Source organism: Felis catus, chromosome E2 (assembly GCF_018350175.1).
Source record: "Felis catus isolate Fca126 chromosome E2, F.catus_Fca126_mat1.0, whole genome shotgun sequence".
Lineage (NCBI taxonomy): Eukaryota > Metazoa > Chordata > Mammalia > Carnivora > Felidae > Felis > Felis catus.
The window spans coordinates 26,578,432-26,591,282 of record NC_058382.1 but is presented as its reverse complement, the minus strand read 5'-3'; the positions used below and the strand labels follow the sequence as shown (position 1 = coordinate 26,591,282).

General features: G+C 38.9%; 1 protein-coding gene across 4 annotated transcripts in view; it reads left to right on the top strand.

Annotated features, from left to right (window-relative positions):
• The window catches only part of SIAH1 (siah E3 ubiquitin protein ligase 1), a 31,176-nt gene extending 21,383 nt beyond the window's left edge, over window positions 1–9,793 (top strand). The window contains exons 2-3 of one of the 4 annotated variants that reach the window (XM_045046513.1): window positions 3,227–3,276; window positions 7,817–9,793. In XM_045046513.1, the coding sequence (XP_044902448.1) occupies window positions 7,819–8,667 (849 nt within the window). In that variant the 5' untranslated portion in view covers window positions 3,227–3,276; window positions 7,817–7,818 and the 3' untranslated portion in view covers window positions 8,668–9,793. Of the gene's footprint in view, window positions 1–3,226; window positions 3,277–3,304; window positions 5,282–7,198; window positions 7,277–7,816 lie in introns of those variants that run through there. The other 3 variants (XM_023245150.2, XM_003998013.6, XM_023245151.2) reach the window with 3 other exon arrangements.
• The last annotated feature ends 3,058 nt before the right edge of the window (window positions 9,794–12,851 follow it).

Genomic DNA, 12,851 nt, shown 5'->3' with positions numbered 1-12,851 from the left:
TATCGCCAATCCATGAACACCTGTTCGGTCTGATCATATTTGACCTCTCAGCAGATTCCACATGGTTGACTGTGCCATTATTTTTACTACTTCTCACTGTAGATTTTTTATTGTTTATGTAATTGCACTTTGCCAAAGTTTATACTGTTTGCATTCTAATTTGTAATTCTAATGCCTGTGGTTGGTGGGCTTATTTCCATGTTTAAATGGAGTCATTAACTAACTTTAATCCTTTTAAAAGATCACCATTTCTAAATTGCTTATTTTGATTCATTGCTTATTTTAAATAAAGTAACAAAGGTTCATGGGTGCTATATTCCATGAGTTCTTGAATGTTTAAGCATGTGTGCTTATTACCTTTATTTTTTTTTCTGATTACAGAAATAGTACAAGCTCCCTATAAGTATATAATAAAGCATAATTTATTCTAATATTTGTACATGTATCAATAGATCTTCTTCTTAAGTCTGTACCTTCCCTTGACTTCTGAGTTACTGCCCTTTCCTCCTCAGTTCTTTTAGGCTTTTGCTACTCATGTTAGCCTCAGCCAGCAATTGGCCACACCTGCGGTTAAAAATTTAGAGTCTCAGGCCCAGCCTTGGCATAATTCTGATTCTGAATCAGAACCTGCATTTTAATAAGATCCCTAGATGATTAGTGGGCACAATAAAGTTTGAGAACTGCTGCAGGCTAAGGGCCACTGCCTCTCTTTAAGGAACCCTTCAATCTTTAAATCTTGGCATTTGTCTTGTTTTAGGCAGGCTCCTCATCTCTGAGACTTTAGATGACATTGTATGTTAATCCTCCTCATCTGCACCCTGAGCTCTCCTGTCAACTGCTTTTCTGCTTAAACATCTCACTCCCACTTTGCATGTCTTCTGTTACTGCATTTCTGTATCTAGCACAGTGCCTAATGGGTTCTGATTCAGTATGTGATGCTTTTTACTGGGGTGGAAGTCTCAAAATAGAGTGATTTCAGCAGTAAAAAGACAGATGTGTAAAAAGACAAATGTGTACTTTGCTTTACACATTTGAATCAGGGTTTGCACTTTTCTCTCCATTTATTGGGCTGTATCACCTTTGTTCAGACTTTCTGTTTTTCCAGCAGCCTTTTACCAGGTCTTTGTCCTGGGCTTTCCCCATTTCAAATTACCAGTCTTACTAGACATATAAATAACTCTTCTTTTGTAGCAACAGAGTTTTCAGAGTTATCTTCAGGAAAATAGAGCTTTTAGGAAAATACATACAATTTAAGTTCCTCTTATTACTTTGCTACAGTTTTGGAAATTAAAATAGGTTGTTTAATTTTTTTCTTAGCATCATTGTTTTATAACAGTGTTTGAATTTTTTTTTAATTTTTGGCATTTTAAGCTGTTAAGGTTTTTTTTTTTTTTTAATTTTTTTTTTTTTTCAACGTTTATTTATTTTTGGGACAGAGAGAGACAGCATGAACGGGGGAGGGCAGAGAGAGAGGGAGACACAGAATCAGAAACAGGCTCCAGGCTCTGAGCCATCAGCCCAGAGCCCGATGCGGGGCTCGAACTCACAGACCACGAGATCGTGACCTGGCTGAAGTCGGACGCTTAACCGACTGCGCCACCCAGGCGCCCCTTAAGCTGTTAAGTTTTTAAGGAGACTTGTGTTAAGTTTAATTTTGTCAATATGTGAGAAGTAAATCTTAAAAAATGATTTTTAACATAACATTTTCTGCATATACCCTTTGCAATGTCAAAATATAGAAAGTACCTCTTTTTCAAAAAGGAGTTGTAATTATAAAGAAAGGAGGAAAACACTTAAATGTTTGAATGGAAGAGTTTTATTTAACTCATTGATTCCTAACAGAGCAAATACATAATCTGAACCTGTACTTTATTTTTACAGTGAGTATTATTATATTTATTATTAATTATATCAGTTCTAGGAATAGTTTTTGGAGAAGTAAAAGAGGTATGGTGATATTTGCATCCTGTCTTTTTTACTAAATTAAGAATGCAAATTTTACTTATTTTGACAATTGTTTTCACTTCACCACTCCCAATCAGGCTAATCTTGATAAAGCGGTTTATTTATTGCCCCCTCTGAAGAAAAAAATGCCAAAAATCACACATCCATATCATGACCCAGCCGGTACCTCCCATGTATGTTGTGTTTGAAACTTGCTTTACAATAATACACTAGTCGTTTTTCCCTGTGTGACTACATTTCTCCATTTTAAATGTTTCCTTTGAAAAAAGTAACTGTATTAGCTTCCTGTTACTGCTGTAACAACATTTCCACAAGTGTTAGGATGCAGACATAGTTGAGAGGGGCATTATTTGCCTGCTATAGTAACATTTTGTAAACTGCAAAAGGTTGTTATATATTAATTACTAAGCATGAGGTATGACTAATCAGAGAAATTGTTCATCAGCCCTTGATAAAAGGAAACTAAGGTTCCCGCATGAAATTGATAATAAAAGTTTAAATCCAGGGGAGCCTGGGTAGCTCAGTCAGTAAAGTGCCCCACTTGGGCTCAGGTCATGATCTTGCAGTTCCTGAGTTTGAGCCCCACATGGATTGGGCTCTGCACTGATGATGCAGAGCCTGCTTGGGATTTTCTCTCTGCCCCTCCCCCACTTGTGTGCACACGTTCTCTCTCTCTCTCTCTCTCTCTTTCTCTCTCTTTCTCTCTCTTTCTCTTTCTCTGAAATAAGTAAACTTAAAAAAAAGTTTACATCCATCTACTTTATATAGTATGTTAATGTGACAAAGTAATGGTTAAATGCTCTGAAATTACTGAGATAGCATTAAAGGCTGATTATAAAATATTTCGATGTGGATTAAAATTTATTTAAACTTTATACCAAACTGGGCTTGAGATGTAGGCTTTAGAAAGTATAGGTAATACAGGGGATGAATCACTGGAATCTACTCCTGAAATCATTATTGTACTATATGCTAACTAACTTGGATGTAAATTAAAAATTAAAAACAAAAGAAAGTGTAGGTAATAGGTCACTCTTGCTAAATTTTGTAACTTTTTAACTTTGTATTCTGTGGGTTTGTCTTAGTGTAATGTAGTTTTTGTGAAATTTTCAGCTCTGTAAAACCAGTGTAAATATTCCACCTGGTCGAGCAATTCTATTAAGGTTTATTGTGCTAAAAATTAAATTGCAGTTGATCTTTGGCAGACATGGTTGATCACCTTTACAAAGTAAACGTATCTTTTGGAACCCACACTTTCTAGGTTTCTTGTTGATGAACTCAGGCGAGGCAAGAAACTTTGGGAGGTGTCAGGTGAATACTTACGTATTTTGGACTATGTACCATCTATGATATACATAAATACCCATCTCCCTTAGTCCAGACAAAAGCTATGTGAGGCTGGAAATACTGTCCCAGTTTTACAGCTGAGCAGGTGGTGAAGACTAGGTTTGAATCCCAAGTGTGTGTAGATGACTCCAGAATGCTTCCTCTTTTATTGTCCTGACTCACTTGTTGAGTGGTTTGTCTGTAGATTAATGGTTTTCAGATGGTGCTGTAAGGCTCTGTACAGATCCTTGGAAGTTTGGGAAAAAATGATTTTTTTTTTTTTTTTCTTGAGGAATCAGTCCTTCCCTTTGACTTGTTTTTTATATTTGGGTTTGGAAAGAGTTGCTCTGCCTAAAACATTTGAAGCTTCCTTCCCTAGAAACCTGAGACCTATCTAGAATGAATATGTATCAGAAAATAAAAATGTAAGTAATAGTAATTTATATTTGTTAGCAAACAGACTATTTTCAGTGATCTTTCTATTCCTAATGATGTTTTGTGTAGCTTAATGTTAAAATAAGTTTGAAGTGATCGAATGTACTATTAATAGGGTGGGGAAGTGATTAGAATTAAAATTTGATGTGGAAAGTGGGTAAGCTACAATTTACTGCACAGGGTTCTCTTCCCACTACCAGCTCCTGCCGTGTTTAAAGGCTGCCCTATAAGCATGATGTAATGACAGGTTAAACCCCTGAGTGTACTACCTGACGCAGTGCAAATCTGAGGCCCAGGACTTTATTGGGGCACGGGTAATGCTTCTTTAAAAACAAAACAAGCTTCTCTGTTTAATGAGGCCATTTAAGATGCTTTTCCCAGAGTGGGAAGAGAATATAATCTCCATTTGGAGGTTGAAGAAGGAATTTAATATGGTTATGTGTGTTTACTACTCTCACTGTAGTTTTTTCAAAGGGAGAGAAGGTGTTTGAAAGTATGGTGCCAACAGGGGTAGAAGTGAAGTGAGTTAGAAATTGAGGAAATATGGTAGTTGACATTTGGTAAATAGTTACTGAATGAAGAGAGGAGAGTGCTTTCATTCTATAAACACTTAAGTGTTCACGGTTAACCAGCCACCGTGGTGGCCATATATTTCCCAAATACTCTCTGTAGGTCTTAGTTTGAAATCATACCAAATTGTTAGTATCTGTTTTGTTCTACAAAAAGGCATGTTTCCGCCTAAATGTAAGCTGGTGGAAATATGCTGAGGTGTGCACATTGTCTTTGGGGGTCCAGGGCTGGGTCTGAGTTGCACAGTGCAGTGCCCTAGAGCAGTCCCGGAGAAGTCCTGAGCTGGGAGGGCGGAGCTTGTGGGCGTACCCACCGCGTCCGCCCCGCCCCGCCAGCCCCGCCCCACGCTAGCTGCGGCTGGGCGCTGCGATCCTGAGGCCCGTTGGCACTGTGGACTGGAGCAGGCTTTCCCAGCAGTGGGCAGGCCCCAGCCCCGGGCTCCGTGTGGATCTCCCCGCCGGCCGGACCCTGCAGTGACTCCAGAGCTGGCTCCAAGAGCACGCTTGCTCCAGCCTCCTCGCATCCTAAGGCCCTGTCCTTCCCCGGAGCTGGTTAGCTAATGAATCAGGGGAAGACAAACTTCCAGGACCGACAGTTTAGGGCCCAGTAGAAGACAGCTCGGTGATGGCGCCCATTTTTGGAAACACAGGCGAATTTGAGCTCGCATTGGAGGTGTGGTCGATTCCTGTTGGGACGGGAGAGGCTTCATTTCTCCGCTGCTGCGGTAGCCTGTGCTTCTGAAGAGTGAATGGAGTGTTACAGAGCAGGGCACTTACCTTCGCTTCTTGAAAACTTGACATCGGACATGGTTAGGAACAGAAGGTGTCCAGGAGGAGCCTCTGTTACAAATCGTATTTGCTTCTGGGGGAAAGGCTGTGAGCTGGCTGGCTTCTCATGACCGGGAAGTCTACCTCACCTTTTCTGTACTCCTGGAGAGGCATCTTGCTCACATGTTTACCTGCAGCTGGGACAAGGAAAAGAAAAGGTATTGACATTAAGAGACTGAGTGGGTTTGCTTAAACTATGAAATGGGAAAGTTGTTGTAAGCCAGTGGAATCTGGATCAGGGAGTGGCTGCAGCATAATTGAGCTGGAGTTTGCAGTGATGTTTCTTTTGATCTGCTGTACTTTTCTCTGTTTAAACCAAGCTTCAGGTTACGTCATCACTCCTGCAGCGTTGTCCAAAGTCCCTTTAGTCCTTGATTCCAACTGCAGGGCTGCTGTAGGGTCAGGATTCTTTTTGTTGGAACTGGGTTCTACCTTTGGAGTTTGGGGAGGTTTTAGCAGCTGCTGTCCTGTAATATCTCCATTCACGAGAAATACTGGCCTCACTTCACTTGTTTTCATGCTTTAGATATGGATTTAAATCCAGCTTTCTATGGTGTTTGGGAGAATAATAAAGATACATTGTAACATAAGCCTGAATGATTGATGGTCAGTGTATAGCTATTTTGCTAGGTCAAGAAATTAAGCAAATATTTTTCTTGCTTATATTTTCCTAGTTGTATTAATGTTGAATACAAATTGAGTTTATAGTCCCTTGATGTAATTAGCTGTTTTGGTTTAGGGATTTGAAAAGGCATTGGTAGATTAGACTGTTTTGTGCTCTGGGAACCACTTTCCAATTTTAATGTTGCTCACTTAAGTGAGCAGTATAAAATAGGCCATGAAAACAAGCATACAGCATATATAGGGGGTGTTTTGGCAATGCTAAGCCCATTGTTTCACAAGTGATGGAAAATGCACACAGATCATCATATGCACAAAGAATCTTACACCTGGGTTATACAGTGTTTCAGATGAGAACTGATTTCTGTTGTCCCTAAGTGCATGTGATAAGACACATTATGATGGAATTCTGCAGTTTTATAAACTTGAATTTTAGAATATTAACTTTAGTGACTGTGGGATTAATCTTTTTTTTTTTTTTTTTTTTTTTTTTTGCCACTCTGAGCCCTCCATTGAGGTGTCTATCCTTGAGTAATCTGGAACCCCAATTGCATTTATATGGTCACATTGGTAACCAGCATTGGTTTTTCAAAGTTTAATTCTTTGCAACAGAATAATGATTATAATTGGGAAAACATTAAATTTCAGACAGTTTTCATTTTGTAGAAGTAAGGCTTATACAGTTACTAGGAATATACTCTTAGGACATCAGTAGACATCTTTTGTTACCCCTGAGATAAATAAGACCTGGTATCCCAGCAAAGGTAGATTCATGGGAAAGGTATTTGCTTTATCTTTCATTTAGTCTGACAAGTTAGTTATATTGTTGTCATTTCTTCAAGATGACATTTATCTCTTTTTAAAAAATTTTTTTTAATGTTTATTTTTGAGTGACAGAGAGAGAGACAGAGAACTAGCGAAGGAAGGGCAAAGAGAGAGAGAGAGAGAGAGAGAGACAGAATCCAAAGCAGGCTCCAGGCTCTGGGCTGTCAGCACAGAGCCCAATGCAGGACTCGAACCCACAAACCATGAGATCATGGCCTGAGCCGAAGTTGGAAGCTCAACCGACTGAGCAACCCAGGCTCCCCGACGTTTATGTCTTGAATAATTACTGCTGTGCTGATAAATGCTTCCACAACACTGGTAGGGTACAAGGAATTCTGAATCTCTTGACTATACTGTCCCCAATGTTGTGTCTCTCGTGTCTCTCTCTGGTGCTTTTATATTTATTTACCTTCTTTTTCTTTTTTGACTCTTCTTCCCCTTTGCATACTATATCTGATTTATATTGGGGAATGGAATTAGACTGGAAAGATGTACCTTCTCTAAGTACCAGACTTAGAACTTTTGAAGATGGCCCTCCATTTTTCTCTTCTCTTCCCCCCACTTTTTGAGGTGTGGGGCACTGATCAGTGGGAAACAAGGTTAATACCTAGCTGATGTTAACGTTCTAGGGGAAGACTTACTAGAGGAACATGGATGATGGGATGGCAGCAGACCCCCTCCATTCCCCAAATCCATGTCTAAAGCAGGTAACTGTTTACCATTAGGCGGTGTTAACCAAAGCTAGTGCCCTGGTGATCCTTTGGATCACTTGTAGCTCCCTGTAGCTGCTGGTGGCTGACTCAGAATGGGCAAGAAATAGACTGAGCAGGGGAATTGAACACAGAGACAGAGGGAGGAGAAAGTCCAGTCAAAACTGATCTGATTGGGCTTAAGCTATTTAAATGGTGTTTCTTAGTAGTTTATGGCCCAGTTTCTGTTTCAGCATTTATTCCATGTCGTCTAGCCCATCCAAGGAGATTTTTAATAGTTCTTAAAAAGGAATTCTGCATGTGTTCTGGAACATTTTGATAAAGAGCTTTGTCTGGTATACAACTCCTGATAATCAAAATGTGTAATTAGTGTAATTTATGGTTTTTAAATCTGGTGTCTGTGTTCCTTTTGCTCACAGTACGTTTTGCATGAAACTTAAGTATTTCTGGCATGTAAACATTATTTGTGAAACAGATGATAGTTGTAGTTATTTTTCTCCTGCCTCTTTTTATTTTTATTTATGGTTTTTGTTACAGAAATGAGCCGCCAGACTGCAACAGCATTACCCACTGGAACCTCAAAGTGTACGCCGTCCCAGAGGGTGCCTGCCCTGACTGGCACAACCGCATCCAATAATGACTTGGCGAGTCTTTTTGAGTGTCCGGTCTGCTTTGACTATGTGTTACCACCCATTCTTCAGTGTCAGAGTGGCCATCTTGTTTGTAGCAACTGTCGCCCAAAGCTCACATGTTGTCCAACCTGCCGGGGCCCGTTGGGATCCATTCGCAACTTGGCTATGGAGAAGGTGGCCAATTCCGTACTTTTCCCTTGTAAATATGCCTCTTCTGGATGTGAAATAACTCTGCCACACACAGAAAAAGCAGACCATGAAGAGCTTTGTGAGTTTAGGCCTTATTCGTGTCCGTGCCCCGGTGCTTCCTGTAAATGGCAAGGCTCTTTGGATGCTGTAATGCCCCATCTGATGCATCAGCATAAGTCCATTACAACCCTACAGGGAGAGGATATAGTTTTCCTTGCTACAGACATTAATCTTCCAGGTGCTGTTGACTGGGTGATGATGCAGTCCTGTTTTGGCTTTCACTTCATGTTAGTCCTGGAGAAACAGGAAAAGTACGACGGTCACCAGCAGTTCTTTGCAATTGTACAGCTGATAGGAACACGCAAGCAAGCTGAAAATTTTGCTTATCGACTTGAGCTAAATGGTCATAGGCGGCGATTGACTTGGGAAGCGACTCCGCGATCTATTCATGAGGGAATTGCAACAGCCATTATGAATAGCGACTGCCTAGTCTTTGACACCAGCATTGCACAGCTTTTTGCAGAAAATGGCAATTTAGGCATCAATGTAACTATTTCCATGTGTTGAAATGGCAATCAAACATTTTCTGGCCAGTGTTTAAAACCATTGCATTCAGTTTCACAGAGAATAAGGCACCCATCTGCCTGCCAACCTGAAACTTTTGGTAGGTGGAAGCTAGACACATGAAGGTAAATAAGAGGAAAGGCTGTTAAATACAGGAAACAGTTGCATGTAGTAACACTAATATATTTAAAAATAAGTCAACAGTAAACCACTGAAAAAAATATATATATACACCCAAGATGGGCATCTTTTGTATTAAGAAAGGAAGCATTGTAAAATAATTCTCAATTTGTGTTGTAGATTGAGTGTACTGTTGAAAAATACCGGGTTTTTGTTTGTGTGTGTGCCTGCAAGTTTGTGGGCGTGTGTGGGCGTGTGTGCGCGTGCGTGTGTGTGTGTGTGTGTGTGTGTGTGTGTGTGTGTGTGTTTTTCTTTAACCGACAAGCCATGTTGCGTGGTCTTGGGCCACTGCTTTTCCCTTTGTGAGTCAATACATAGTGCTGCTGTGTGTGTATATTTTTTTGTGTGTATTTGCTAATTTTTATTAATTCTAGTTTTTCATTAAATAAATTTGACTTTCTTTTCTGTAATTCAGGTTTTTCCTCACTTTATTTTGTACCTTTTTAAAGTTAGTGTCTTTTTGATATGCATAATTGTTTATGGTAAAGTTTATACATATGTGTTCAGTACGTATTTTCCTTTCCCTCATTAATCAGTTCATTAGAAATATTTTCAATTCAACTCTTTTGTGAAGATATGAATTCCAGAAAGGAAAGGTAACATCAGAATTATCAGGAGGTATTTAAAGCAGTTATAAGATGGTCTCTGTCTCTGTCTCTTTTTCTCCACTTGAGTCATATCTTTGAACTTATTCTTTCAAAGGTTAGGGAATACTGATTTTTTTTTTTTTTAATTCTGGAAAAAAAATCAGGCTTTTTTCTTCCAAATATCTTGGACAAATCACTTGTTTAAAATTTGTTCTTGTATTTATTGGTTTTGCAAAAGAAGGCATCGTCTTAGACAGTATTTGTAATCAAAAGCAAATCATTTGTTTAAAAAAAGGCAGTTTGCAAAAAATGTTTTTGGTCTTTTATAATTCTCATTAAAAGAATATCTGGCAAATTAAAAACTCTTAACGTGTCTGCTTTAGCTCTAAGTTTGATTAAAATCCAAATAGTTTTCCCATTCAATTCTGTACTTCATAACTGAAAACAGTGTGCTGCATTTTGAAGTGTGATAGAATTATTCTAAGCAAAAGAATAAGTATATGGCCTCCGTTACACAGTCTTGTTTTTCTTCCCTCTTGCTTACATTTGTATTCTCACAATTCTGTTAGGAGACTAATTGTAATTAGTTAAAATGCTGATCACTTTTTCCCCCTTAAGAAAAAGAAACACAATAAAGATGAGTTAGTATTTCATAGCAAAATGGTTATGAGCCTGGGCTCTACAGCCGACTTCCAAGGACCTACATGCCGTTCTAGTTCTACTGTACTTATCAGCCATGGGACCTTGGGCCCCAGTTTCCTAATGTGTATGATAGGGTTAATTATGGTAGCTACCCCAGAGGGCGAGATGTGATACCAGTAAGTTAACCTAGAACAGTGCTTTGCACACAATAAGTACCCAGCAAATGTTAGCTGCTGTTATTATGCCTTTAACCAGAACTGTATCTTTAACTTGCTAATTACCCTGAGGCACCTGACAGGATTCTGAAATTGCCTTCTGAATGGCCAAAGATCATTTTGTGTGGTTTTTACAGGTGCACTGAACTTAGAAAGTCAGTTAAAATTAATTTGGACTACCCCCTTATCCCACCACCAATTCTGGATACCAGAATTTACTTCTGGTAACCATTTCCAGGAAATGAGATATGTGTAGTCTCTTCCCTGACATAAGCATTATTTTTTGAATTGGTTGTAACATCTGCTTGTATAGCCATTTTTATGGTGAAAGGTCAACCACAAAGGTGTATCTTGGTCTATTCCTGTTAGCATGTTTTTAGAAAAGCAGTTTTCCCTCCTCATTTGATGTATTGAATACTTTGGTGGAAGTGTATCATTTTGTTTTTAAAATATTTTGAAGTGTTTCTCGGATTATGAAAGTAGTGTGTCCTCAGTGTAGGGTTTGGGGGTTAGAAAATGGCACATGCAAGAGAGAGATGTAGGCGTCCATTCAGAGATGACTGGGAACATTTTTATTTTTCTAGTCCTTTGTGTATTTACGTGTGTTTTGATTGTTTATAACCCCTTCATGCCCTCACACATAACACAGCCAATGCATAATTTTAGACACCATTTTGGGAAATGTTTGTGAGGATTAATTATAATTTTATCCAGTTTCCTGATGTTAGATACTGCTTTGTCCAATTTATCCATGTAAATCTTTTCTGGCTATTTATAAATAACCTGTGAACATTTCTATATGTTTCCTGATTCTATCCTTGGGATCCTTTTTTTTAAGATCTTGTTACTTTTTTTTATCATCACTTTCTGGAGAGGTTTCAATGGACACAGAGTAGCAGTGTGTAGGATTTTCTCTTTCATTGTAACCTCATGTTTTGCTATTTTATGCAAATTAAGATAGTAAATTTTGTCTACTATAGTAAACAAAATGTAATTTGACAGCTATAAGGTTGACATCTTAATCTTAACTATATTTTAAGTCATCTTCATATTCTTGGTCTAGAGGGATGATGAGATCTATAGCCATTTCTTGGTCCACTTGAGATTTTAATCATCTTTGTTATAATCAGTGTTCTTTCTCCTATTAATGCCTTGCCCTGTCATTTGGTGTCTTGGTGTTTTCTTTCAGGGAATTGTATAGGGTGGGATAGGTGATCTTCTTAAACTTTGTTCTTTTGCGTTTATACATACATGTATTTTTTAATGTTTATTTTTGGGAGAGACCGGGGGACAGAGGATCCCAAGTGGGCTCTGCACTGACAGTGAGTCCAATGTGGGGCTCGAACTCCATGAACCTGACATCATGACCTGAGCTGAAGTCTGACACTCAACCTACTGAGCCACCCAGGTGCTCCTCTTTTGCGCTTACATTCTTAAACTTGAATTTGTTCTGTTGGGTTGAATCATGGGCCAGTTTTGTATGTTGATTGTTGGAGAACAGTTTTTTGTTTTGCTGATTTTTATTATAATGATTAGTTTTTTAAGGCCCACATTTCTTTCTGCAAACTACATGTATGGGAGTGGCTATAGAAAAATCGTGTCCTCCTGCACTTAATTATGGGAAAGTTTACTTCATTTTAGTGGTTCCTAATTGGAAAATATGAAGTCAGCCTACTATACCCTCAGCACTTGATTACCCCACAACATGGATGGCATCTAGTCCAGTGAGCTCCTGGTGGCGTAGACATCACTAGGCACGGTGTCCAAAGATGGGTGTCCGAATCCTGTGCATTTCAAGCAGCCACTACCAGAGATGGCACTGGAAATGAAACCCATTTGCATCCCACTCTTACGAAGAGAATTTGTGCTATGAGCAGAAAGCAAGTCTTGACTGATGTCAAGGAAGAGAAGGAAAGAAGGAAATCTTGGTGTTTCACTCAGCACACACACATTTTTGCCCCCTCTCTTACACTAAAAAAATTCAGGTAGGTTTAGCAGCCTTTAAATACCACTCATATAACCAGGAGATCTTATTTGTGATCACAGATTTATAAACTATTGTTAAATACTTTATGATCAGATGCCATTTTTCACTGTAATCTAAAGCACTAAAAACCTCTGCCCCTGATATATGGTTAGTGGTCAGGTTCAAACAAAAGAGGCAGAATCAAGTAAAAAATGTGTATTCCTTAAGTAGACCATATAGAATTTCTTGATTACCAAGACACCTAAAGCTTTATTTAGTTTTCGTATTTGAAGAGTTTTAAAAGCTCATACGTAAAAGGCATGCAGAGTACTGGTTAAATACATCCCAAGGCCTCTCTAGCCCTACTGAATTAGAATTTCTGAGTTATTCAACATTTTCAATAAAAATCCCCAGCTGGTTGTGATAAAAAGGGTGTTTAGGTAACACTTTAAACATAATGCTAGGAAAAAATACTCAACATCATTAGTCATTAGGGAAATGCAAATCAAAACCAAGAGATGCTACCTCACACCATGGGGATGGCTATTCCCAAGGTGGAAAAGTGGTGGCCAGGAGTGGAGAGACTGGGATCTGTGT